A 27,376-nucleotide genomic window follows, 5' to 3' on the forward strand; every position below is an offset into this window, starting at 1 on the left:
ATATATATATATATATATACATATACATATATATATATATATACCATCAAATGAATAATTAAGTTAATAAGTAGTATGCTGATACATGCTTCATAATTGAGACAATCTTCTACATCTACGTTTTTATATATTGGTACATTTTAAACGATAATTAATCAGTTTACATGTAGGAGACGTTAAAAAATACAGTATGAATTATTTCACCATTTTGGTATTTTTTTATCAATTATAATTGTCTATTCATTTCAAGTGGGTGAATATTATAGATTATTTCCAAATATAAGCCACTTTTTTGAGTTATAGTGTCGAAAATGAAGAAAAAACATTTATCATTATTATTTAAACGTGAACTATTTCCACATACAATTGGTGGATAATACTTCCTCCCTGGCCTTCTGTTTGTATCGAAAACCACGTAGGTCTCCACTGTAAATAAAATTGAGACACTGAACATGATTGTTAAATATTTTAATTTAGTTTAATACGCTAAGTTCATTTTTATGTTTTCTTTACGTTTAGTTTTTTAAGTACTTAGACAATTTTATAATTTAATGCGTTAGTGTACTTAAATTATGCCATAGCCCTTGTCTATTTCATATCAGTTATTTTGCTTTATTAATAGTCATTGCTTTCAAAAATAGGCTACAAAATACTTCTACTCTGATTGTTTTATAGTTATAATCATATTTATTTAGTTACGTATTAAATATTTCGTAGATTTACAAACTTTTAGTCTAGACAGTGGGACTAATGGGATGGTAAATGAAAAATCAAGGGAGAGCCAACCCGATATCACTTTACTTTTGGTTATATTAATTTCTTTAAAATCACATGAGTAACTTTGTCTATATTCATCGAACTACACGCTTAACGTTACATAAATCTGAAGATATTCGTCATTTACTCAGGACGCAACTATTAACCGAATCCAGGATATTCACCCTTCGTGGTGATCACAAACATTTTATAAATTTTATAAGTAAAGATGGATAGTGGCTGGCAGTAGAATCTAAGAAGCGTGTCTCGTTGTATTTCGGACTCGTCAGCCGCATGTGCATGCATCCCAGAATTAGTGTTCACTCCTCGACTCAAACCCAGTCTCGTTCGCTTCAAATGCCATCGTGTTATCCACTTAGCTACTGATTCTTGATAGCCCCTAGCTTGGGCAATGGGGTGAGGTTTAAATTTATTTTTTTATTATCAGTTGTAGTCTTAAGCATCAATGGGACGGTTCAAATAAACAATAAAAAATGAGTTTTGTAAATTTGTTATTGTTTTTGTAAGGAAAACTGAGAACCAATGATTCATTTTGCTGAATTTAAAAAATCTCTTGATAACACGGTATAAGGTAGTAATTATGTAACGCATAGAACAACGTTTTTCCAAAGTTCAACTTTGCCTTTGATAGGAAGTAATACTTTCATTTATATCATTCTTTCCGGATTTATTTGCAACGATTATACGGACTTCAGAAATTGGTATACTTGTTTTATTCAATATTGGTTGAATCATTATTTAATGTTCACAAGACTACAGATGATTTTTTTGCTTAACTGATACTTTATAAGATGCTACTGTTCAAATGTTTTGGAGAATTCCTGCATTTTATAATGTTTGGTTACATGGATATTTTCAGTAAATATTTATATCATACTATTAATACGTCGTTTATCTAGTCGTGTGATGCAAATGTAAATGACATTAATTTTAATCAAAATTCTTTCTGACATCAAATATTGACATTCTATAAACGAAATGTTATCGGCGTAAATTGTTTTGCTCATTTTGGCATTCATAAACAATCTGCTTAACTTTCTCATAATCACTCAATATTACGTCTTATATTTCATATCTGCATATTAACTATCCAGTCAGTATTACCCCTAAGTATCAGATGATAGTTTGAGAAAGATATGATTAAGTTCTATCTGTTGAAATTCTGAATAACCTAATTTTCCAATACTGGAGCATTCTCTACTGTTTCGATAACGTCTTGTTGGTAAATATAACGAAATAAGCATGTTTATTTGGGCAGTAATTTCTGAAACTACGTTTTATGTTTGTTCGTAAGTCAGAGTCATAGTTTTATTATGAAATCATTTAAGCTTCAACAAATGCCACCAAGAACACAAATGTGTTACTAGAAAAAAACTTATTGTATGCTTCATCTAGTACACTGAGGTAGCTAAATTCAATCAGTCTGTTTTGTGATATTACTAGCCAACAGGCAAAACATATCAAGAACAAATTTTAAGGTTCATAATCAGTTACTTTCAATTATCCGATACTGTATACAGAAAACGTCTGACGTGACTTTGGTTATTTATTTGAGTACAGTGAAACTCTGACTGATAGTATTAGATTACCATATAATAATCACTACTTTCCTGTGGCTAGTTAAAGCGTAGCATTCTTATTAATATCCTAATCAGCTGATAGAATTATCGAATATAATTTCATGCATTAACACTGATGATATTATCAAAAAAAACAACCTCAAAATATTTTCCATTAACAATGAATCTTGGATAGATATGAGATACTTTCATTAGTGTGAAGCGTACAGTTATGTCATAGCACTTATTATACTGAGGGTTTCCTATTTCTAATTCTCGAAATATGTCTTAATTTTTTACTCTTTTTCAGAAATTAGGATAAAAAATGATTTAGGTTTCAAGTATTTGAGATTCATTGAGGTTTAGTGGGACCGACCTGTAGTACCCAATTTCTGTTGTAATTTGTTTCAACTATGGAATCAGTTCAAGTAATAATCGTAATGAGGAAATATAATTGTGTTCAACATGATAACTTATTACTATTATATATATAATCAGTAAATGTTCACAACTATTATGGTTAACGAATTGGGTCTTCACTTCTCTTTTTTTTTCAAAAAGCAGATACGTTATCATCCAAATCTTTAAATAATTCTGATCGAAATCCTATTAAAATATCTACAAATCAGTTGCCTAATAAATTAATTCAGCACACTCAGGTGACAAAAAATCCTATAGCTTCAGATGTTTGCATATTGCCATCATTTTGTTGGAACACTGACCATGTTCTATACTGGTTACGTGAATATGTTTGCCTACCTGGTGGATGTTTGGAAGCTGCTAGTCGACTTCGTTTAGATGGTAAACAATTAACAAGTACATTCGACAGAAAAATTGAAAAACAGTTACATCTTAAGTAAGCGGTTTTCTTTTGATGTTATTCAGGCAACTTTATAGATATTTTTAATATATATATATAGCTTTTTTAGTCTTTAACTTCAGTCAGTCTATGGTATTATAGTAAACTGTTTGTTCTGTCTGAGGATGGATGCTATACAGTAGATCTCATACAATCAATTTCGACTATGATTAATTCTTGTTAAGCTCTTTTATTAACTTGTTTAACAGACAATGTTATTAAAACAGTAACAATTCGTCTATTTCTTTGTACTATTATGATCACTATCTTATATGTACAAACGTGTACTCTTGATCATATGATAACCTACGCGCATCTCTCTCTAGCTTAAATGTTGATAGCTTAAGTATCACTCGATGAGTCATTCTCTTCCCCATATATATGTACTCGAATCCTATTGATAGCCTTTGCCTTGCTGTGCCCTTATTCGATTTGACTATAAGTTTTACTCTGCTCTAAATTCTGTCGATGTGCTTGTAGCTTTGTGATCTGTGCTATCCTCTAATAAACAGTAGTCGCCGCTTTTTATTGCCTTATTTCAAATATCGTGGGATTTATATGATGATGGTTATCAAGGTGATTGATTAACGAAGCTAAGCCACTACAAAAAATGGGAGTTGGCTTACATGCCTTCTCCACCGCGTGTCATTTCGCTTCGCTCTGTCTCTCTGATTGTTTGTTCTGATCAACAACTGTATGAAATACACGTATTCGAAATTCATTCTCGTATTTGACTTATTTAATTCCGTTATACACTAACGCGAGTTAAGTCGATGATAATATACAAGAACAGTCAGGATACATATTTCGACAGAAATCATTCGATAACGATTATTTGTCCGGTCTAAGTGGAGTCAGATAAAGAGCCACCAAAATGTTTTGATTACCATAAATGAATTCGGTTTTTCAGAAAATACTTAGTAACGTGAATTCAAAATCAATCTAGTTCATTTATTAGTTTAAAGTTTAATTTAACGAACTTTATTTGAATCTTTGATATGTTCCATCTATATGTTGTAAGGCGTAGATGTTTCTATAAGTTTGATTCTGTTAGGACAGGTAACTTGATAATGTTTAGACTGCAACGAACATCTGTTTTAGCATAAAAATCTGATCGTGTATGATGCGTAAAAAAATTTATAATACTAAGGAATGAAGCAAGATGAGGATGTGAATTGTTTAGTGTTTATATGTATCTTCATGGAGTTATATATTCGCTTGGGATGATACGTCGCTAATAGTTTCGAGACGTCAATTTCGTTGGTATTCTCCTGAAGCACTTAGGGTTCGTCGACTTATCTTTTGGATATTTTTAAAATCTATTTTCTTGTTTTCATCGTTTACAGTGTCTTGTGGTGTCGTAGCTCAGTAAGTAAAGCACTTGGTTTTTAATCACCGGCTATGTGGTTTGAACTAAACTCCATCTATCTTGATTCTTCTAGTATCTTCGGCCATGGAGTAACATGTTATACAGTAACTTATTCAACAAATTTACCTTGATTACTGGACTGCCTCGGTATGGACTTATAATGTTTTGACAAAATTAGTAGCAGGGTGCTGTTCATACTAAATAAAGTCTTTGTATATTGAAAAGTCAATCACTAGTGAGTATTTACTTGCTTACGCCTGTTGCCCTTAGTGGAGCATAGGCCGCCGACCAGGATTCTCCAGCCAACTGTGTCCTATGTTTTTATTCTTAGTCGTTCCCGAGTGCTATTCATTTTTTCGATGTCTAACCTCTATTCCTTGCGCAATGCGTATTTTGATCTGCTTCTTTTTCTTTTGCGTTTAAGATTCCAAGTGAATATTTAACCATTTAAAAATTAGGCTCAGTTCCAAAAAGACCGTGATTCAGTGACATTTAATACTCTTTATATCCTATTTCTAACGAAAGTATGGAGGCTTATTAAGTTTTTTTACATTTAAGATATCTATTAGATAGCTATGTTGTTATTATACTAAATCCAATTATGTAGGCGTCCACATCCAAGTAGAATTCTTATGTTTAAGTTTTGTTTTTACAAATCCATTGCTGTCTTTAACCTCTCGTTTATGATTAACAAAAGTAGTAAACACACATGAGATAATATAATATATAGCAACTGTCATATAATAACTACAGTTTATACTTTAAGTACTTTTCATAGTTCTAGAGAATTGCTTAGGTCAGCCTCACTATGCTTGTTTAGTTCAACAAGCAGTTTTTAAAGTTATGCACACTTCTAATCAGCTGCTTGTTATCAGTTAGAAAAAAGAACATTATTGACTAAGTTATATTTGCTTTTTGTAACTGATGTCACGAACTGATCCAGGTTATATGACCACTGGAAATCAGGAAGCACTGGGTAGCAGTTTTGTCATTGTGTGAGATACAGCTGTGCGAATCCAAAACCTTGAAGAGGAGCAAACTCAAAACTTTTGGATCTCGTGGAACCTTTAGTTCACTGAGTCGGCATCCAGTAGTTGACATGTTTAGTTTCAGTTAATTTAATCCGATAACAGAATACATTATTAAATATATGTATTGACGTTCTCATTATCATCCTTTTGATAGTTTGGACAAAACATTGTGGATCTTACTGTTACTTATTGTTATGAATTTGTACTCATCTGACAAATATATTTTTTAAATAAACTTGCAATCGAATTTTTTAGTCATCCATGTACATACTTATTCTTATTCAAGGAGTAAATAATATAAAGGTAGTATCTACCGTGGACTAATTTAGGCTAGACGACCTTCCAGAGGTCAAGCCGGAAGTCAAACACAGGACGTTCAGACCATATGATGAAATCATTTAATTCACAGTTTGAGTCATCTTTTACTATCAGTAATATCTTTATCACGTCTGATGTGATTGCAACCTCTTGGTTTCAAGGTTACACATTTATTGCAAATCTTACGGGTCCTAGGTTTGATTCACTTGAATTTTTTATGTGTGGATTTCAAAGGAACTTCATACTGTAATGAAAAAGCTACCTAATGCTTATTTATTTTAGATGATTATCTGACTAAAGGTAGTTTGTGGTTTAACCTATCTTGATACCTGACAATCTACAAGAAGCTTCGCATTCTAGTTGTTAAACATGATCCTAGGAAATATGGTAAATATTAAGTGAGGTTAAATTTGACAACAGCAGTGAAATAATTAATTTGTTTGTTTATTTACCGTTTATTTCGGTTCATCAGCAAGTGTACTCATTGTGAAACCATATTTTTAAAGTTGTCTGTTATGTAATTATCATTCATACCATGTTATTAATAATAACAGTATTCAATTTAGGTTATTAACTACAGATATAGGCACATATATTTCAATATTCAAGACGTTTTGCTGAAAAACGTTTGTGAATCTAGAACATGAGAATATTTTCACAAATACACTTGTTTTAGAACTGTTAATCTGTGGTGCCGTTTTCACTTGTGAGTAATAAAGTTATCACTAAACAATAAAGGGAATGAATACAGTTAAAAATATTTTAGGAATTGTTGTAAAAGTCGTATTATAAGTAAGAGATAAGTTTCAATTCTTTTTGTGATATAATAATAAATAATTACAACTGATATAATGAATCTAATTATAGTGATATTTTTCTCCGAGCTCCAGTTTTTACAGACAAATCATTCAGCATTAGGTAACATTGAGTGTAGTGCTACAAAATGACTGAGAAACTATTGATCACTTATATTGTTTAAATTACGTAAAAAAAATTGATAATATTTATATTATCAAATACTCAAACTTTAATTACAGGTTAGAACATACTACTTAAAATGTTTACAATATCTTAAATACAAAAATTAAAAGTAACTAGACTATATTCAGTTTTGTCAATAGTTCTACGTCATCAATGTCTTAAATGTCGGTTTATTATTATTTCTTTTTAAAGTAAAAAAAAATCATCTGATTAGATTCTCATCATATGATTAAAATATTTTGTAAACAGAAAATGTTGAGCGACAAAGAATGAATTTTTTTTTAGTTCACAATGTAATTCATTCAATCCATTTGAGACCTACATTTTATTTCTAACCAAAATTGTTATTATTTCATTAAAAATTACTTTCACATATAAGTAATGTCAACTGTTGATTAAAAGAGAAATCTAATGCAAACAGTTTAATATTGTTTCCAAGTATTATGAATGGTATTTATTAGAAAATTACAGAGTATTAAATAGGCAGATATATATTAGGTATGAGAATAAATTTGTTTTTGTTTTGTTTAGACAAAATACTCTCCATTAAATATTACATGATTCAGTTTTGAACCTGTTTGACTAATAATATACTCTTGAGATTAATGAATTAACTATTTGAAAGTAAGGAGTCTTTTGAAATACGCCATGATTTTTTGAATATTATTGTTAATGACTAGAAAGAGAATTTCTTAGTATAAAGTTTCAAAGATTAGTTTATCCGTTTGCTTGTGGATTTTTTGCTTATTTTAATGATCTTCAATCGAATATTGCTTTGATTTATTTGTTCGATTGTTTAGTTTTTATTTTTACTATGAATTACTGGTAATAATAGAGCAGTGTAGAACTATTTTGTCCTCATAGAGACTCCTTTATAGTGAGCATTCCTACTGTGGCATAATCGTAGCCGTTACATTAATGTGAGAGTCTGATTTAGATAACATGGCCACCTAATCTAGCCATATGGGCTAGGACGCTTTTTTCTTCTGGTCCTATTATACCAGGCAGGTTGTTTGGAGAAGAATGGAATTAAAGGTTGCAACTTAAGACCCGAGAGTGTGACAACATCAGGGTGATTCCATCAAGCAACTGTGATATTCAGTGATTCTGCCTTTATACAACGGAAGTAGGAAGTTAGAAAACGTTTGTCTTAAAAGTAGCATACATTAGATTGCAACACAGATTTTCATCTTTAATACATTTAAAGTGTGGGGTTAACACATCAGTTACTACTAAGCAAAAGGCCGTGTGTGATTGACCTCAAGACCCTTAGGTGTTGCTCGGAAATCTCCGAGACCATTACCGATCCAGTTTCCTTCGCACGTACTTTACGAGTAAGTGATAACTACTCATAAATCCCTAAAAGTATTTGGTTATAATTAGTGACCTTATTTACTAGGTTCTACGCTATTTACTAATGATTAGCTGAGCCTGCCATGAATCGAAGCCAAGATTTTCAGATCTAACTGCGAGTTCAGATAATTCAGACAAGTGAATGCTGATAACAAAACTCGTGTTCGTTTTAATCTTTAACTATGACTTACTTTAAAATGATTTCATAGTTTTGTAGTAGATAAGAGCTATGTTTTTTCTTTTCTAAAAAATATTTGATGGGTTTTATGGATATTATAGTAATTTCAATGGTTAAGATCATGAGTCAGTTGAAGCTAGACCACCATAGAAAACCTGGAAGCACTGGACGGCCGTTGCTTTTAAATTAAAGTTGAATCCTCAGATTTATCATAATCAGACTATTTACTATAAATTAACCAAATATTTATTGTAAGTTTTAAGAACATTACTAAACTTTGAGACTAATAGTTTATAAATCCTACGAAAAAATCAATATTATGCATTAATTCAATCCTAACATATATGCCTAACAAGATATATGTTGAACCATTTCATTATTCAGCACTAATATTGTTTTAACAATGCATCAGGTAAGCTTTTTATATTAGCTCATAAAAAGAGTGTATGAACTGAAATATACCTTATTGTTGTTATCATTCTCTTTGTTTTTGACTCATATCACGAAAGGAGAGAGTTTGTAGAAGTAGAAATTCATTTTCTAGTCCATTCTGTTTATTTTTCAAGATTTATATTTTGATAAGATTTATTTGTTTACATATTGGCTAATTAATTATATGATTTATTGTTTACGGAAAAAATCCCTTCTTTTTATTTTGTTGATAAACTTCTAGAATTTTAAACGTATTTAATTCTGAATGATTTATTGTTTAATTCTTTACAAACCATTGTTTTATATTGTTTATTCAACATACCAAATTTTGTATAAGTTTAAAAAAACGCTATGTTTGTAATTTTGCGATACATTGGTTTCAATTTAGTGGAATTTTTCCAGTCTCGTTCTCTTAAATAACTGTGCATTTGCATAATATTCACTGTGCCTTGAAAAAACTCTGTAAGGTAGTGGTTGAAGGTAGTCGACTGGATACTCTGAACTTGGATTTTATATTAGTTGGCACTCATCATCAAGGTTCACCTGTAATCATTATTGATATGATGCTCTCTGGTAGATTTGGTCCTGTATCACCCAGCTCCACAGTCAGTGACTTTATCACTGAGCTACCTGGGCATCTACTGACCTTTTGTTAGACTGAGATGTATTTACGACTAGTTGATCACTGGTTAATGACCGGTTTCATATATGTCAGGTCCTTCTTAGTGCAGACCGAATTCTATAGATCACTTTACAATTTGGCCACTAGTCTAGGTGACCTGACATCGAGTACACTATGTTAAGATTTAAAATGGTGGTTAGAGGTAGTTGACAGGAAACTCCGTTTGATGACGTACATGACATTGGTCACTATCAGGGGATCAATCAATCGTGAGGAAGGAATTTTGTAATTTTTTCGTTTTATGGTAAAATTCAGAATCACAAATTTCCATATTAAATTTATAGGGCACTGGTCTAATCGATAAAGCACCCAACTTTGAAGCATAGTGGTGTATTATGAAATTCTGACCCTATTTCATTTTATTACTGGTGCTTATACTCATAATATGAGTTCAGAACTGTTCATTGTTATACCTATCACGTTGATGTTGACTATATCAGATATTCAAAAAACTTGTAAAGTACGTAAACAGCTGTCCATATACTTTAGATGAAGTTTTAGTGGGAAGCTTTTTGATGATCTGAGATTATAATAACGTTTCATTTGGAAGCAAGCAGATAATATTATTTTTAATGACAACTGAATGTTAGAGACACCGTTACACTTTCATCAAAAGCTTTTCTCGATCTAACTAATTGACCATCTAAATTTTTTTTTGTATTTAAAAAACCCTTAAGAAATTCATTACAATTTGGGGCTGATATTTAAGAAAAAAGTTACTTTGTTTCCGTAATCATGCCTGACAAGTTGTTAGTGTCCAAATAGATTATTCTGTTTTACTATCTTTGTAATTAGGTATTTAAAAAATACTAATTAGTGAAATTTATTGCATCAGGAAACGTTAAAAAATATATATCTTTAAAAGGTTAAAAGATTGTAGACAAATTGTTCAAAACTTAAGTGTTGATCATGTTGTTTGTTGTCAATATGTATATACGGTTTAATTAATCGCATGGTTATTAGTCAGGTGTTAAATCTTTTATTCGTATACAAAAACACATTAAAATATCAAAATCTATGAACTGAATCATTCACAAACTAGATCATTAGAATGAACTTATTTAATGTTTTTGAAGTACTTTTGAAAAATCATCTATTTGTGTAAAGTCACTATGCTTAGTCTTGAGAGTTTGATTGATCATTTTTTCTCACTATCAAGAATATACATTTTTAATGGTTAGTTTTTTTTCCGTGAATGATATCAAGTGTTTCTGTTTTTCTTTCATTTGTGTGACTAAACGAAAACTATTTTTTAGCATTGATATTTTCATATTCACTAACGTGAAAATTTCAGTATAAACATTTAAAAAGGCACATGATGAATGAATATTTATTTTCAATTAATTTTTCATCATCCCTCTACATAGGCTTCGGCAGCAAAAAAATACTTGTCAAGTCTTGGAGTTGATTACTTACTTACTTACCTACGCCTGTTGCTCCTACTGGAGCATAGGCCGCCGACCAGCATTGTTGATGGTTAAGTAATTTTTTTCAATGAATCTTTGAGTGGAATCTAGAATCATCGAGTTATTTGCTTATTAAGTAATATTTTCATGATATGGGCGATCGGTGGTGGTTATAGAATTTTTACAGTTCGAATCACGAAGTGATCGCAGCTTGATCACCACTGAATAGCCCGAAGTGATCGATGTCTGTTTCGTCCTGGTGTGATATTCTTTCACAACTCGCCTATATAATTAATAATCAAGTGCTCGCTAGTGAATAGCTTCAATATGTAACTCCTAAAGTCACAGTGGGAAGCCTTAGCTACTAGAGTTCATTTTCTTTCGGGTGTGAGACCGCTGTCTACCTCAAGCAGTGGATTAACGTTGTGCAATATCGTGAATTGGTAAAGGTCAGATGCTAACACCGTCGGGTACCTGCTCATTGATCTAGGGATTACGCGTGTGAGTGCGAGATTGAAGGTCCTAGGTTTAGTTCCTGCTTGTACGTTTGAGGATTCGCTCTACTGAAGAGTCTAATACAATGAAGAAACTTACATCTATTGGTTCTAGGTTTTTAATTGGGGTTTAGTTGAAATCAGCTTTTGATTCATGAGCGATGCTGATTCTTCATAGCTTTCTTTATCGAAATTCATCCGTTTAAAGCTGTAATTAATCATTATCAACACGTTTCACTTTAATTAATGATGACTGAGTTTTTCTCTCACTCTTTCATATTATTTTATCAGGAATATGATTCGTATTACATTTACAAATATACAAATTAACACTTATTTCATAATATCTATAATTTAGTTAGCATTGTATTTCTCTCATTCATACAAGTGAATAATATCAAAAAAGTTTCAGATTTTACAATAGATATGTTACTTAAACATGATAATGTAATCAGATTCTTTATGTTTTCAATAATAATAATGAAAGTAATCATATCTGATTGTTAAAAAATGACCACATAAAAACCATATATTTTATATACTATGTATGCCATGCTTTTTTACTAGTCAGTACTTTATTCAACCAATTGGTGTGAATAAATTCATTAATTTTTTAATTAAATTAATAAATAATCTGATTGATTATTATTTTCATACATGAAACTGATGATATAATTTGAGGGAAATTAGGGAAAAAAGAATTATGGTATAGCATGAAAGTGTTTTAACGTTTTCGTATTTATCTTGTATTATCTATATTGAAGTAATTATGATGTTCATTAGTTGTTTTGTAAAATATACTATTCTGCATTCCTTAATTTTTTTTTAAAAGATGTACACATGAAATATTGTTTTTAGTAATATAATATTGATTTAAAAAAGATAATGAAATGAAGGTTTTGTCTAAACTAGTTAAGTGTTATTTAACTTGTCTCCATAAATTCTCTTCTTGATTTATACTGTATTTATATTCAGTTGATGAGATGATTCTTGTTTTAAAATGAATAATTTTATACTCATAATGTAATACTTAAATTAATACAAATAGAATTCTGAAAAAACTATATGAGTAGTTGGAACGATCTAGTAAACTTTTTAACTGTATATCTTCTGACTGAAAGAAATTGCTTATGAGTTAAACCATGAGTTATAATTAGAGAGTACTTAGATGTTAATTTACACTATCCTAACAATTATAACGTGAATGATATGAATGACTGGGGAATAAATCACACTGCACTATGTATCAGTTTCTGTATATTCATCTTGAATTTTTTTGAAATATTCAGTTTTTCCATTCATATTGTGAAAATAGTTATGGATTACTCCATAATATCTGATAGTTTTCCAAATAGATCACCTTGTAATTATCATTATTCTGTTAAGTGTTTCTCATATATGGATATATATATATAAATTGTTTTTCACTTAATTGTTTTTTAATAACAACTACAATGCAAATAAGCTACAAACTACAAGTAATTTTTCGTCACATTGTAATTATAATCCAATTAGTAGTAAATGGATTGAACGAATAACTATTGATGCTACAAGTAAATGATTCTTCTTGTAATAAGTATATTTATAATTATCGATAATAATCATGTTAATATCATTAGTAAATCTATTACTGTTAGTTTGATTATTACCTCATATGGTGGTAAGAAAATAGATATTATTATTTGCTTTATCATTCCTGTTTGTTTTTGTGCAATTCTTCTGTAGGCATAATATTAATTGCTTATTATTTTAACTTATAAAGCTGTATGAACTGCTAACCTTGGGTAACATGGTCGTTGATACTTCACGATTTTTCTGTACACCACAAATTTAACTTATTAGAGATAAATAGTGGGCAAGGAAATAACCTATTTAAGTAAAATGCCTTATTTACTGTTTGATATGGAGTATTATTCTGCTATTATATTCGTAACTTAAAAATAAATGTATAAATAAGACAGGTTTAATTCAAATAAAACAAATTACTATAAATTTTCAACATATAGACTGTAACTGAGTATGAACAGATTTCTGCAAGATTTAAAGGTATCAGAATGCGCACTGTAATCGTCATAATAAACTGTTACAAGTACTTATTGTGGTAGTAATGGACTTAATGTGATGACATAACTAGAAATTGATCACAATATTACTAGACTCCATCGTCCTTAACTTTGTAATATGCTGTCGTGTTTATTTTAGATAACTTTTCTGCTCAATTTAATAATTTCCACTTACATATTATTTGCTGTTTATAAATACTATAATTTTAATTAATTAACTGTTATAAAACGTGTCATCTTGCCATTTTTTGGCTAAAAAGTGGACAAAAAATTTATATACATAGTTTCAGTTTTCACCTCGCCCGTCGTGTCACCTTATGGTTCGATTTTAAAGGTGACCTATAAACTATTTTATATTTGTGTACTTGAAAAACAAATTTGTTACACTTTTAAAGTGAATGAATAAAGAGAATAAATATAATACAAGTGAAAAAAAAGGTTGAAAGGAAAGATATAGCCAAGCAGCAACAAAAAAAAACTACTAATGAACGTTTCATAGAAAGTTTTAATGATTACTAACTGGTACATTTAAAAAATAGATAATCTGAGTAGTTATAATTATTATTCATAGAAATTCTAGTTGTGAATTAGATGTTTGAAGAATGAAACTTTGAACTGTTAAATTAACAAAAAACATTGTAAATTTTAATATTTCTGGATAAAATATTCAATATTAAGAAACAATATGGAAATACTGAAATATACCAAGATGTGAGTGAAGTGTTTTAAGACTATAATTAGGTGCTTCATTTGTTAGTCATTACTATTTAAATTAATCGTTATGTAGAATTCCAGTGATTATCTTAATTTCTTCCATCCTTAGTCACTTTTAAAGTTGTTCTTTTTTACGTTTATAAAGTTTAATGTGAAAGGAAGATAATTCACATCATGAAAGTAATCCAAAGTAATCACAATTCAAAGCAAACATTAGGATAGTGTCTTAAAAATTTCTAGATATAAATTTATTATTTAACAGTTATCATGTATACTCTAACGCGATCATCTCAATATTTCCTTGTGGTGAATTTTACACGCTTCATTTATTTTAAAATAACATTCTATCTACCTAACTTATTAAAATTTATGATTGAGATTATGAACCGATTGATGTTAGACCACCGTTGAAAACCTGAAAGCACTGGATGGCCGTTTCGTCCTATTGTTCGACCCCTCAGCAGTGTGCACCCACGACCCCGCTCGCGGGATTCGAGCCCAAGGCCCTCAGTCTCGCGCACGAACGCTTAACCTACTGGACGACTGAGCCAGCATCCAGTGGTATTAGTGTCTAACATCAACCAATCCATGAAATTGCGCGAACATCTTCCATTGTACTGAGGTAGATACCTGTCTCTACCCAACACGGATTAGCTCCACTGGTCACAGCTTCTCACTAGAACTCCGAGAATTTTTTTACGAAGCTAGTCACTAGTGAGCATATGTTAATTATCAGTATAGGGGTTGTGGAGATTATTAAGTTTTTGATTGAGATCATGAACCGATTGATGTTAGAACAACGGAAATTAACTACAAAATACAAGTGATACATATAATTGAAAATTATATAAGGTAGACGTTTCAGTATAATTATTTTTGATCGTGTAAACTATTCTGATTGGAGTTTTTTTAGCGAGTTGTTTTTCTACGGGATGAAGTCTCTAACTACATTCATAACCTCCCTCCTTCATCCGTATTTGGGACCCTCACTAACCCCAAAGGGGCTCCAATGTAGCAGCAGCCTCAGCAGAAGTAGGTCTCAACATACACAAAGGGATAAATAAGATTGTCCGATACAAAACAGCATGCACTAATCGAATCACACTTGACGGAGACGCTTTGGAGGATGTAAAAAGAATTCAATACTATAACACAATAGCCATTAATTTTTTCCCTAGTTTTCAATGACTATCCAACTATATTCAAACTATGATGTAAACTAGAAACTAATTAGATAAAATAGACTAAACTAGAAGTTTACATATCTGAGCAGCATCATTGATGAACACGATGGATCTGATGCGGATGTGAAGGCGCTTATCGGTAAAGCACGAACAGCATATCTACAACTGAAGAACATATGGGACTCAAAACAACTGTCAACCAACATCAAAATCAGAATTTTCAGTACGAACGTCAAGACATTCGTACTATACGGAGCTGAAACTTGTAGAACTACAACAACCATCATCAAGAAGGTAAAAGTATTTATAAATAGCTGTCTACGCAAGATACTCAACATCAATTAGCCAGATACCATCATCAACAGCCTTCTGTGGGAGAGAACAAACCAGCTTCCAACTGAAGAGGAAATTAGGATAGGTTGATGGAAATGGATAGGACATACATTACTCAAATCATCAAACTGCATCACGAGTCAAGCTCTAACTTGTAATCCTGAAGGGAAATGAGAAAGAGGAAGGCCAAAGAACACACTACGTCAGGAACTGGAAGCAGATATGAAAACGATGAATAACGACTGGAAAGAACTGGAAAGGTTTGTCAGTGACAGAGTTCAATAGAGGATTCTGGTGAGCGACCTATGCTCCCCATGAGGGGTAACATGTGTTAGTTAATAAGTATGAATATTATTCATTAACCAGGTTTCTCTCATAATTCTAACAAAAACAGTCTATAGACAAAATATGTAATCCTAAGTAGCTTTGTTCAAAATTCTCTTTAAATTTATGTTTAGTGAAATTTTTCTCCATGTTTTTATATATAATACAATACGTTTTACAAAGTGGTAACTTTTCGCATTATTTTTTATTTTTATTTTTACTATCTACTTAGTGATGAAGGATTAAGAAAAAAATTTTTTACAGCTCTCGAAGATTTACGAATACATGGACCGCCTGGTATATCACGGCATCCAGGACCAAGCCATATAAGCTATCAATGGATTTGTGATATTTGGTTAAAACATCATTTAGGTCTTGTACAACTAATTCCTATATTTTCAATAAGACGTGTGGATGGTCGAATGTTGTCTAGTTTAATTACCTACAAACGTTCAAAATATTCTATCCAGCATAAAAATAGACGAAAAAGTAAAGATAATCATAATTATGATAACGATAATTGCTATGATATAATAATTTCTAATCCCAATGATGATATTCCTCTTTCGAATTATTCACAACAGGATCTTATCAATTTGAAAACTAATGAAATTAATGGTAGTAGTAATAATAATGATAATATTAGCAATCATTCAAGTGTTAAAAGTATTTCGTCTGTATCTTCTACAAGCAGTATAACGAACGCTGTTCAAGATTCCTGCAGTCATAATAATAGCAGTAATAAGTATGATAATGGTAATGAATATATGGAACGTAATTGGCAAGTTGCTGGACGTAAAGAAATGTTACATATTTTATTAGGTCTATCGCATACATCATCATCATCGTCGTCGAGTAGTGGTGCAGATTTATCTGTAGATTCTAGATATTTACTTGGCAAAAAAGAGGCTGAAAGTTTACGTACTGCTATTGAATTATTGTATCATCATAATTTTAATATAGAGGTGAGTATTCAGATTTCCAGAGTTATACCTGTAATAAAACAAATAAATTTCCAGTTCTTAATTCAATATGATTTATGTTTGTTTTGAAAGTAACAAATTCAATCTATTCATTTTTTTCACCCAGTCTTTTTAGCTATTTTAGTTTTTTCTTGTCTAAATTATTCAAAAGTCAAATGTTAATATGTACATATTCAAAATACTGTTTACCTAGAAATTGTTACTAAAAATGATCATTAATTCATTTCAAAACCCAAATGGTGAAGTTATTGGATTAGAGATAGCTGACTAACTTATTGATAGTTAACTACTGTTAAATGTGAATTTCTCCTCCATCATTAACTTCTGCATAATTTGAGAGATTTTAATTATTAGGAAGGGGAGTAGAAGCTATATAGGATAAATAAAAATCTACAAATCACAAACAATACACTAGGAAGGTGTTTTTGCACAATCAAAATCCAAATGAAGTTTCAATGCCAAAAACAGTGAGCTTATGTAACACATTATTATTGTAAGTGGCAACTTAAGTTTACAGAGTGTTTGTTTGAGTAACGAAATACAATATATGTACGTTTGAACTAAGCTATAATCTACAGAAAGGTTAACATTTTGGACTCGGAGTTTTATGGTATGACCTGTGTAAACTTAAAGGTTAAATTAAAGGAAGAATCAATCTTTTCCCAAAGATCTTAATCAACTGAACTTCTGAACTCTATCATCCGATTTACTTTCTCTCTCTTATGCCTGTGAAATGTATATGCGATGTTGTGAAGTGACACAAGACTAAATAATTGTAGAATGACTTTTATTTATGTTAGTCTTGTTGTATAGTCAAATGCAAAAACGTACCTATATAAAGCAAAGATTAATAGAAAGGCTCAACACAACAGTCGGTGAATGTCACAACATTTCTTGTCCAGCTTCATTAGAAAAGTAATTGATAAAGGGTATTGTATCTAGTAAGTAAATGAAATAATGGTATATCTGTCTATTCTATTTATTGAAATTACTACAATCTCCACGAAACCCCTACTGATACTAATTGACATATGCTCAATAGTTACAGTCTTCAAGAGATATATCCTGGAGTTCTAGTGAGAAGCAGTGACCAGAGGAGTTCAACCGGGTCATTTGTGAGGTAGTAACTCACTGATGACAATGGTGGATGTGTCACTCAATTTTGTGGATTGGTTGAAGTTAGACATTAACACTGTTGGATGCCGGCCAGCTCAGTGGTCTAGTGGTTAAGTGCTCGCGCGCGAAACCAGTAGGTCCTGGGTTCGAATCTCGCAGGGGGCGAGGTCGTGGATGCGAACTGCTGAGGAGTCTCACAATGAGACGAAACTGCCGTCCAGTGCTTCCAGGTTTTCCATGGTGGTCTAGCTTCAATTGACTCATGATCTCAACTGTTGAAATTAGTACAATCTCCACAAAACCCCTACTGATATTCTTTTTATAACGATAAAGTTAGATGTGAGTCATAATAAGTTGTACGACATGTTCTTAAGTAAGTAAAACTTAGCCAAATCGGAAGTATTTAAGGAATCTGAACGTCGTGATAACAAAACCAAATCTAAATCAACTACATTAACTAAATCTTTCAAAAGAAAAACATAAAGAAAATGAATTAAATTAAACATGATACAAGATAACTCATATCCAAAATCAATATTTAGTAGACCATTCCTTATAATTCCATTGAGAACATACGCTTTTGATTGGCTATTTAATATATAGAAATAATTCGTTTTTAGTAGTGAATGTCAATTAAAATCGATAATAATTCATGTTTTTTTTTAAATATAAAACTTATGAATAATATCATCAGCATCAATCTATAAATGCAATGTCTTAGAAAGAATAATTTTATTTCCTGTTTCATAATCTATGGCATGGGAACAACATATATATGCTTTCTAATTAAAATGACAGTAGAAAACAAATTAGATAGTTACTAATATGTTATATTGATTTGAAGACTGTATAAAAGAAAATAGTAAATCACAGAGTAATGAATACAAATTTTAAACTGAAGAAAAAGATAAAATTAAAAAAATAATAAAAGAAAGTATATCAGTAGTAATATTCCGTTTATTTCGATATTATCATAAAAAGATAATGTGTTTGAAATTTATCAGCAATGCAGGTACTAATTTGTCTTGCTTGTATAGAGATTATTTTTAATTTAAATTTACTTATCTAGTGATAATATACTTATATCCACTTTAGTTTGAACATTTGTAAAATTTTCGGGAAAGTCAACTATCTAGCTTTGAAGTATAACAATAAATGCTTTGAATATTGTTTACTGATGAAATCACCATCTTCATCGAAACGCCTATATTTGTGTATTTTACGTTATGATAACTTAATAATTAAATGGCTTGTTAAGTGAGACTTTAAAGTTTAGGTTCCAAACGACTTAGATAAGTGCCACTAAAAAGCCCGAAACTAAGATGAAATAGGTACCCAGTACTCTCCAGATTTGAGTGATTTTCCACCAGACTTCAGCTTATGATTAGGCCTACCTTCGAAAAGCTTTTTTTGTTAACTGGAGGTTGACGCGACGAAAACTTATGATATATGTTATTCGCTAATCGTAGCCTGTTGTTTGTACCATGTTTCCGAAAAAAATTTCCGAAACTAGTAAAACAGTGCTGTGAAGCGAAATTCATATTTAATCAAAGCTTGCACATCATGTTTGTTATAACTTTACTATAAATTGCTTATCTTCACTCTAATTATATCCTTTACCGATGAGTCTACCAATTATCATAATACTAATGCCCGTAATGCAGCCACGATATATACCAATATTGATTATCGAGTGTGAATTCCCTTGTTTTTAACCAGTTCAGTTCAAACACAAGAATGGTTCGCCGATTTGTTTTGTATTATTATGGCTCGAAAACTTAAATTACTGTATTCGTCGAACATAAGATCGTAACACATCACAAACAAATCTCAATCCATGCAAAACTACGATATATATTATACGAAATCAAACATGTACAAAATTAATTAGCTGCAATTTATGAACGGTAAAAGATATATCAACAATAGTTAGGGAGGAAAATGAAGGCTTGCGTAAAAAAAGCGTAAACCAGTTATTTAATATATAGATAATAAAAATATTTGTAGCAACATATCAGTGAATAGATCTATCCTTTTCATTTATTGGCATATTTTTAACAATATATTTAAAAGACTTCTTTTTTACTTCATTAATTATTCAGTTGATAGAACAAATTCGTGCTAAATCTGATCTTTCCGAATTAGATCTTTTGTATTGGACAAATGATCATATTGTTAAGTGGTTATCTGATTTAGGTTTAAGTGTAAGTTTTATTTTCTTTTAATTAATATTTTTTAAAGTATACCAAATTGTCGGTGTGGTTGAATCTCATTATGAGGACTAGACTGAGGACTATTTCGGTGATTTTTTGAAGTTATATTCTTTAATATTATCTGTTACTGACATCTAAGGTAATCACATCCAAATTATTTCTTACTTTAGGGAAAAAATATTATGCAGACGGTTTTGAACAACAATACTTTTGATACTTAACATATATAGATTGAAAGAGGAATAAAACGTTCTGAAGAAAAATTGAACATATTTTTTAACAAACATTAAAGTTTCACTTTATCTTACAGATTACCATGGATAACTGCATGATTACCAACAATTACCCATAAAGTTACCATATATGACCTGCTTCACATAACTGCTCCTTGAATAATTTGGTCACGTTTTGGGGATAAATAGGTCACTAATAATCATGTTTTCTTTTCAATTAATTCAAGGAATTTCCTCCTATGATGTAGGAAACCTGAGATTGACAAAAACTCAATAGTTTGTTATAGCGCACGTGATCTTGTTATTTACAATCAAATCCTAAACCTGACTGAACAGTTTATAACATCAGACTTTGTCTAATTTCGAATACAAACCTTACAAAATTGATCACTAATAATCAATCTCTAATTACCAATCAATAACCTACTTAGCACTTCATTATATGCAGATTTTATTCAGATTTTTGTTAGTGTAAAACATAACTTTTGAAAACGTCATATTTTTTTACTTTTCTGATGGTACCAATTTTAGGGTATATCTTTTTGGAATGCAGCTTTCTAAAAAGTCTGGACTTACACATTCTGCTGTTTTAGCCACTACATTATCGCAAATCTGCAATAAATCTTAATTTGTTTTTACGCTTGAAAATTGTTTCTTCTTATAAATTTGTATCAAATATCGGTCATCAGCCTACCATGATTGATGAAGTTAACAGATTAAGTATGGCAGTTAGCACACTTAACGACTTCCTCATCTGTTTTTCGTTCATGCATCGGCGTGTATTGGTAGTGAAACAATATTTATCATTTGGGAAATGAAACACCGTGAAAGTTTTGGGATGTTCAAGCAATGGTTAGAAGAGAGTATTTTGTAGAAGGTCTAACATGAAATGACTGTTCAGTTTCCGGAGAGTGATATGATATTTGTGTAGATTAACGGAAAACTTTCAATTTGTTAGACGTTTATCAAAAATTTGAATAGATAAAAGTTGATAATCTTGAAAATATCGTTTAGATACATGTCTACAGCGTACCCTTACTCCTATACCTTACAAATCGTTACTCATTTACTCGCAAACCCATGGATAATTCAAAACAGTTATCGATCATTATCACTTGACAAGTGTTTTGTTAGTTTTCATCAGGTACTAGGCTGACCTTGTTCTGTATCTTCACTTTTGACATAGACATCCAGCTGACAAGCCCCGAATTGGATAAAATGCGCATTATTTATTCTAATGTTGGCTGCATCTTAAATGTACCGAAAATACCTGTGACTAAAATGTAATATCTAAAAAGTCCTCTTAGGGTGCACACGTACCAATAAAGACTGAATAATTTCACTTACAAGCCTTGGAAAAATGTAAACAGTAATGTATTGGTTGCTTGAACCTTCCCATTCATGTTTAGAACTGTAACTGACCAGTCTTTTATATGCATCCTGTGCGGATTACTTCTCTATTGCCTTAATTCACAAGCATTATAAGCTGAGATGATGGACCCAAATATGATGAAACTCGCGTCCTGGATACCATTGTTAACTATCGTCATCTCAGCTTGTAAACTATAATGTTTGGTATTATTTTGTGTTAAAATTAATATCATATATTAAACAGAACTTTAAAAATCCATAATCAATGATTTTATTATTACGTCGCAATTAGGCATGATTAGGACATATTACTTTAAGGTATAAATTTATATCAAGAAATTATACATTACGCTTTTAACGTTAAATAATAAGAAAGGCGAAATAATAAATTGTTTAAAGTTACTTTTAACTAAATTATTAATGAGATAAACTTCATAAGTTTTCTTGTTGGTATTTTGGTTAACATCAGGAATTTTTGTTCGGATTTCCGAGGAAAAAATTACATCCACGTAATTGTAATATAATACTGTCAAAAAAAATTAATAAAATATACAATTTATTAACAATAATCATTTTAACGTGAAAATAATTATAATTAAATTGTAGATAGTTTAAAAGCACTTCAGCTAAGGTGAAATAGTTTGAATTTAGTTATTTTGATGGAGTTTTGTTCTCTGAGCTGGATGGTTTGATCGTGGAGCTTTCATCGTTCTTCTGGATGACATCATCAGCACAAACTTTAGATAGAAGTGAAGCGTTCGAACTCTCAGAGGACAAAACTCCATCAAAATCATCCACATGAACTACAAATCTCCACCATCTCGAATTTAGGTATGTTTGATTTTTAGTTATTAACTTTTCTGAAGACTGAATAAATAAGTCCACATTGAGGTAAAGGATTTTTTAATGATTGCTTGAATATAGTCTGTACGTAAAGTTTGATTATGCTTATTGAGTGTGTCTCTTTGCCGTAAAATTCATTATAATTTTTTCTTTCTTTAGAACAGAGTATATAAATGTGAACTTAATAAGTAAATAAACAGCATATTGTTTGCATTATTTGTAATGAAATATTCATAAACCAATTAATTATTTACATTATTATTATTATTATTATTATTTATATCACTTTCTAAATAGGATTTTGTGCACGGAATTGATGCAAGTGGTTTACATGGTGCATATATGGTACTTGATTCAACGTTCGATTTTAATACATTGATTAAACGTTTGCATATACCATTGAATGTTGCAGTTTTATGTAAATTAGAGGAGAATTTACAACGAATATTGAAACCAGCTAGGTAAAGTATCAATAATATATTATTATTATTATTTTATGTATTTGTTTAAAGGGAAAATCCAATTTTATTTATTCGTAATCTACTTTCATAGTTATAGGCCGATAAATATTTTTCTTTTTTTAACAATAGACTATTCATTTCATATATGCTCACATTGTCATCAACACGAGTTGCATTACTGTCTGGTTGTATAAAAATTCGGTGAAATGTTAGTTTATAAAGTCAATCATGTTTTTTTGTAAAACAACATTCATGAATTTGAAATCTTAAAATACCATCAAGGAATTATTGTCTATTCTGTTTAAAGCTAAATCACACACTACATTGCATTCTTTTTAATGGGGTTTTATCAAGTAAATTTGTTTAAATAAAATATTCGTTTTTAAAACTGTGCTTACAAACAGACCAGTATTTATTTTAACGATACTAGAGAGTTTATCACATGAGAATAAAAAATAGATAATTCAGAGATGAAATATATATCAACCATTATATTTACGATTAAAGGTATTGGATGTTAGTTAACAGTGGAGTTTTTGACAAATATTTCACTCCATTTATGACTCGCCAACTGAAAGTTTCGGCTTCCCACTTTTAGTGTTCCTGTTGCGGCTCGGACGTATCACTCATTATTTTAACCGGTTGATTGTTATTCATCGGGTCACTATTTATTTACTAAATATCAATTGTGATTAAATCTCGGTACTTACACTTGATGATTTCTTTTACAAAACCGTGTCGATCCGCTTTGATTGGGGTGTAGCCTTTTTTACAATTATTTTAACAATAATAGTTATTACTTGATACTCTTTATAGCCTTATCAAGGCTGTATTTAGTAATACCTGTAAATAGAATTAAGATCCAGTATGGTAGTACAAATTTAAACAGAATTCTGAAAATCAATCTATAACAGGAAGTCAAAAACTGTTTAAAATTTCGGAATTTACTGTTTTTAAGGTGACAAAATTCGACAGTGATAAAATCCTCACATTATTCTAAATAAAAAATGAGGTATATCTGATATATATATATATATATATATATATATATATATATATATATATATATATATAATATTCATAGAAAACCAACGAGCCGCTTATAATTTGCTATAAACAAACTTAGTTTTATAAATCACAATGGCTTATATCAATTTTATACTCGAGTTGGAATGCTGTACTTTTATTGATATCTAAGAAAATGTTCTTTATTTAGTAACTATTATAAGATAATGACATGTAATTGCTGATTCATAAAAATAGAACTTGGTTTTTTTAATGTGCTACGTGATATCTACAAAATTGTGGTTTATCGATTTTTTTACTTGAGCAATGATTCACGACACTTAACTATCTCTGTATATAGTATTACAGTTCGTAATTCATCTTTAACGAAAATTCATATGAAAAAATATGATTCCATTTCCTGTGGGACCGGAATGATGTTTTTACACTGTTTAGTCGATTAATATCAACTTACCTATTTCATTTTGTTGAATAATAACTATTGGGAACGTCAGAAAGTTGTGGCGATAAATTGAGTGAATTAGCGTTTTGGTATGTTTACGCAAATGTTTATTTAGGTGCTGGTATTTTTTATATTGACTTATGTTTTGAACTTATCATATCAGAAGTATTTTCAGTTAAAATAGTATGATCTTAATGCTTTTTCATCAGGTGGTTTTGCAGGGAACAACATAGGTGAAGATAACCGACTGTATGTAAATCCAAAAGTACGAAAAATATGAGAACCATACACTGAATGCTTCATTTTTGGATTTCTATCACTTTTCAGTCACGTTCTGTATGTTTATTTCAGTTCACGATTCCTTCCTATTTTTCCTTCTATTCTATTGAGCTCGATCTTGTTAGCCTTCTGCTGACAGGTTTTTCGCTTCCTACTTATGTCGACAGATATAAGTAGCGTATACCACAGTTCTATATTAATGTGTCCACATATTTAATGTTGAAAAAGGTTACTGTAAAGTTAACGAACGATTCCAATTATACAAAAACTTAAGTCTACGTTCTACTAAAGAGCTTAAAAAGTCCAGAAGCTCAATAAGTTTACAATACATTTTTTAAATCATATAACATGATTAAAAATAAATATGTATAAAAGTTTGACGGATCAAAATTTGTTTGCACAATAAAGCAATTAATAACACCATACTCACTGGTGCTTTGAGATGAGCTACGTAAAGTTCAAGTAAAAAGCTGTGAGTAATTGAGTCAATCAAGTTAGGAGTGAAATACTTACAGATGATTTATTCAGAATTTTAAATGTAGACTACTGGATTCGACTTTGTTTTCTAAGCGTATCATGCTCGTTTCGAGGCGTGTAGGTTCTGGGAACTATCCTATGGAGAGTCATAAGAGTACACTTTTGAAGATTTCCAAACAAAAAGAAGTAGCAAACTGTTACCTTTTTTCGTTAGTTTTTCACAGATTTCAATTTACGATGAAAATGATCATCGAACTTTTGAGTCCTCCCCAGTAAACACAGATGGTATATTTGTATATTTAGTCGAAACAGGACATTAGTAATTATTATCTCTTCCTTTCTCCATAACTATTTCATAAACCGAATAATTATATGCAGATAAATCTTACGGTTTACATATTCTCTTCATGATGGATTTCACGCCATTTTGTTTTGTGCTAAATTGTTTTTAGAAATGTTTGTTAACAAATCAAAATGAGTGATTTATTTTCATGTTACAAGTCAATTTACTTGTCTACATGCAATATTCACTTATTAACAAAGATTGTTAAATGCATGTGATTATGTAGACCCAAAACTTTAATGCCATTTTAAACATTTTAGTCTATAGCTAGATATCTGACAGTTCAAAATACTAAACTTTTCAAATTTTTTCCAAATGTCATTTACTGATAACTTAATCTAAAAACAGAATAAAAATTGCATATTTCATTTTATACACTGCATATTTTATAATACGTTAATCAGTTCAATTAACTTCTATTCAGTAGAAAAGCCATGTTAAATCATGAACTGATTAATTCTTATCTACTGAAATTAAATATTGTGGCTCATAATCTAATGTACCAACTAGACAGACAGATATCAACAAAAAGCCTGGAATTTATGTGGGTTGACCGTAGTTGGCATACCTGACAAGGTAAAGTAACAAAATTGATCGAAATTATGTAGTAGTGATGATAAAACGAAGGACTATGCCTTGAGGATATCGTTTAAAAAGATAGAGTGTAAAGGTATGTATGAAGAAAAGCTGGAACTAAAGCGCGAGAGAAAGAAGAAAAGTGAATGGATCTGTGTCACTTCGAATGATTCTGAGCCAGTTCACCCAACATCTCCAACCATTGACTCCAGTTATGACATGGACCCTAAAAGAGCAGTCTGCATCTACCGACATGGCTTAAACCAACAATCAATGGCTTCATTGGCTGATGAGACGTTTTGCTAAGGCCCCCCTAGCTTTCTTTAAATATATTTCTACATTGGCAAGCCTCACTGATTGAGGTAGGTAGTGGTTAGGTGTTCGTAACGCATATCTTAGTCACCTCGACCGATGAATACTTATTACTTGATCAGCCGACTTGGCCCATTGGTCACGTACTGTATGCTTAACTTAAATAATACTCACTTGGTCGTTTCACAGAACACGAGCAATGCTTGGAAGATACCCCTGATCAAATACCTTGAGCCTACGTATATTTTCTATTTCGTAGGCTCTCACAGCCATAAACTAGGACAGAGCGGACTGATGTGAAGCATACATGACCTCTGGTTAGAGTGTGGAGATCTCGCCTATGCCACAAGTGACGCAAGTTGGTAAATGCCAACCAGGCTTTCTGTATTCGTGCCAATATTTCGTCAGATATCACCCCACAAGAACTGATGAGAGTCTAAAGATAAGGTTTTTATTTTAATGATACGTAGTGTGCAATACAGAGAACTATAAATATGTGTCAAAAAGTTTATAGTTTTATATCATTGACTGATTTTAGTCAAACAATCGTAGAAAACATCGGAGTACTGTTCTGGTATCGAAATCCTCGGTAGAATACATACGCTGCAACCCCAGAGGTCGAACCACGAACTTTCATTATGCGA

At 30.8% G+C, this 27,376-nt stretch overlaps 1 protein-coding gene across 2 annotated transcripts in view; it reads left to right on the forward strand.

Moving 5' to 3' along the window:
- The window catches only part of MS3_00006706 (uncharacterized protein), a 74,645-nt gene that overhangs the window by 15,482 nt on the left and 31,787 nt on the right, over positions 1 to 27,376 (forward strand). For both annotated transcript variants that reach the window (XM_051214925.1, XM_051214924.1), the window contains 4 exons: positions 2,901 to 3,192; positions 16,290 to 17,022; positions 20,259 to 20,360; positions 23,114 to 23,277. In XM_051214925.1, coding sequence (XP_051068109.1) covers positions 2,901 to 3,192; positions 16,290 to 17,022; positions 20,259 to 20,360; positions 23,114 to 23,277 — 1,291 coding nt within the window. The remainder of the gene's footprint in view (positions 1 to 2,900; positions 3,193 to 16,289; positions 17,023 to 20,258; positions 20,361 to 23,113; positions 23,278 to 27,376) is intronic.

Source organism: Schistosoma haematobium, chromosome 2 (assembly GCF_000699445.3).
Source record: "Schistosoma haematobium chromosome 2, whole genome shotgun sequence".
NCBI lineage: Eukaryota > Metazoa > Platyhelminthes > Trematoda > Strigeidida > Schistosomatidae > Schistosoma > Schistosoma haematobium.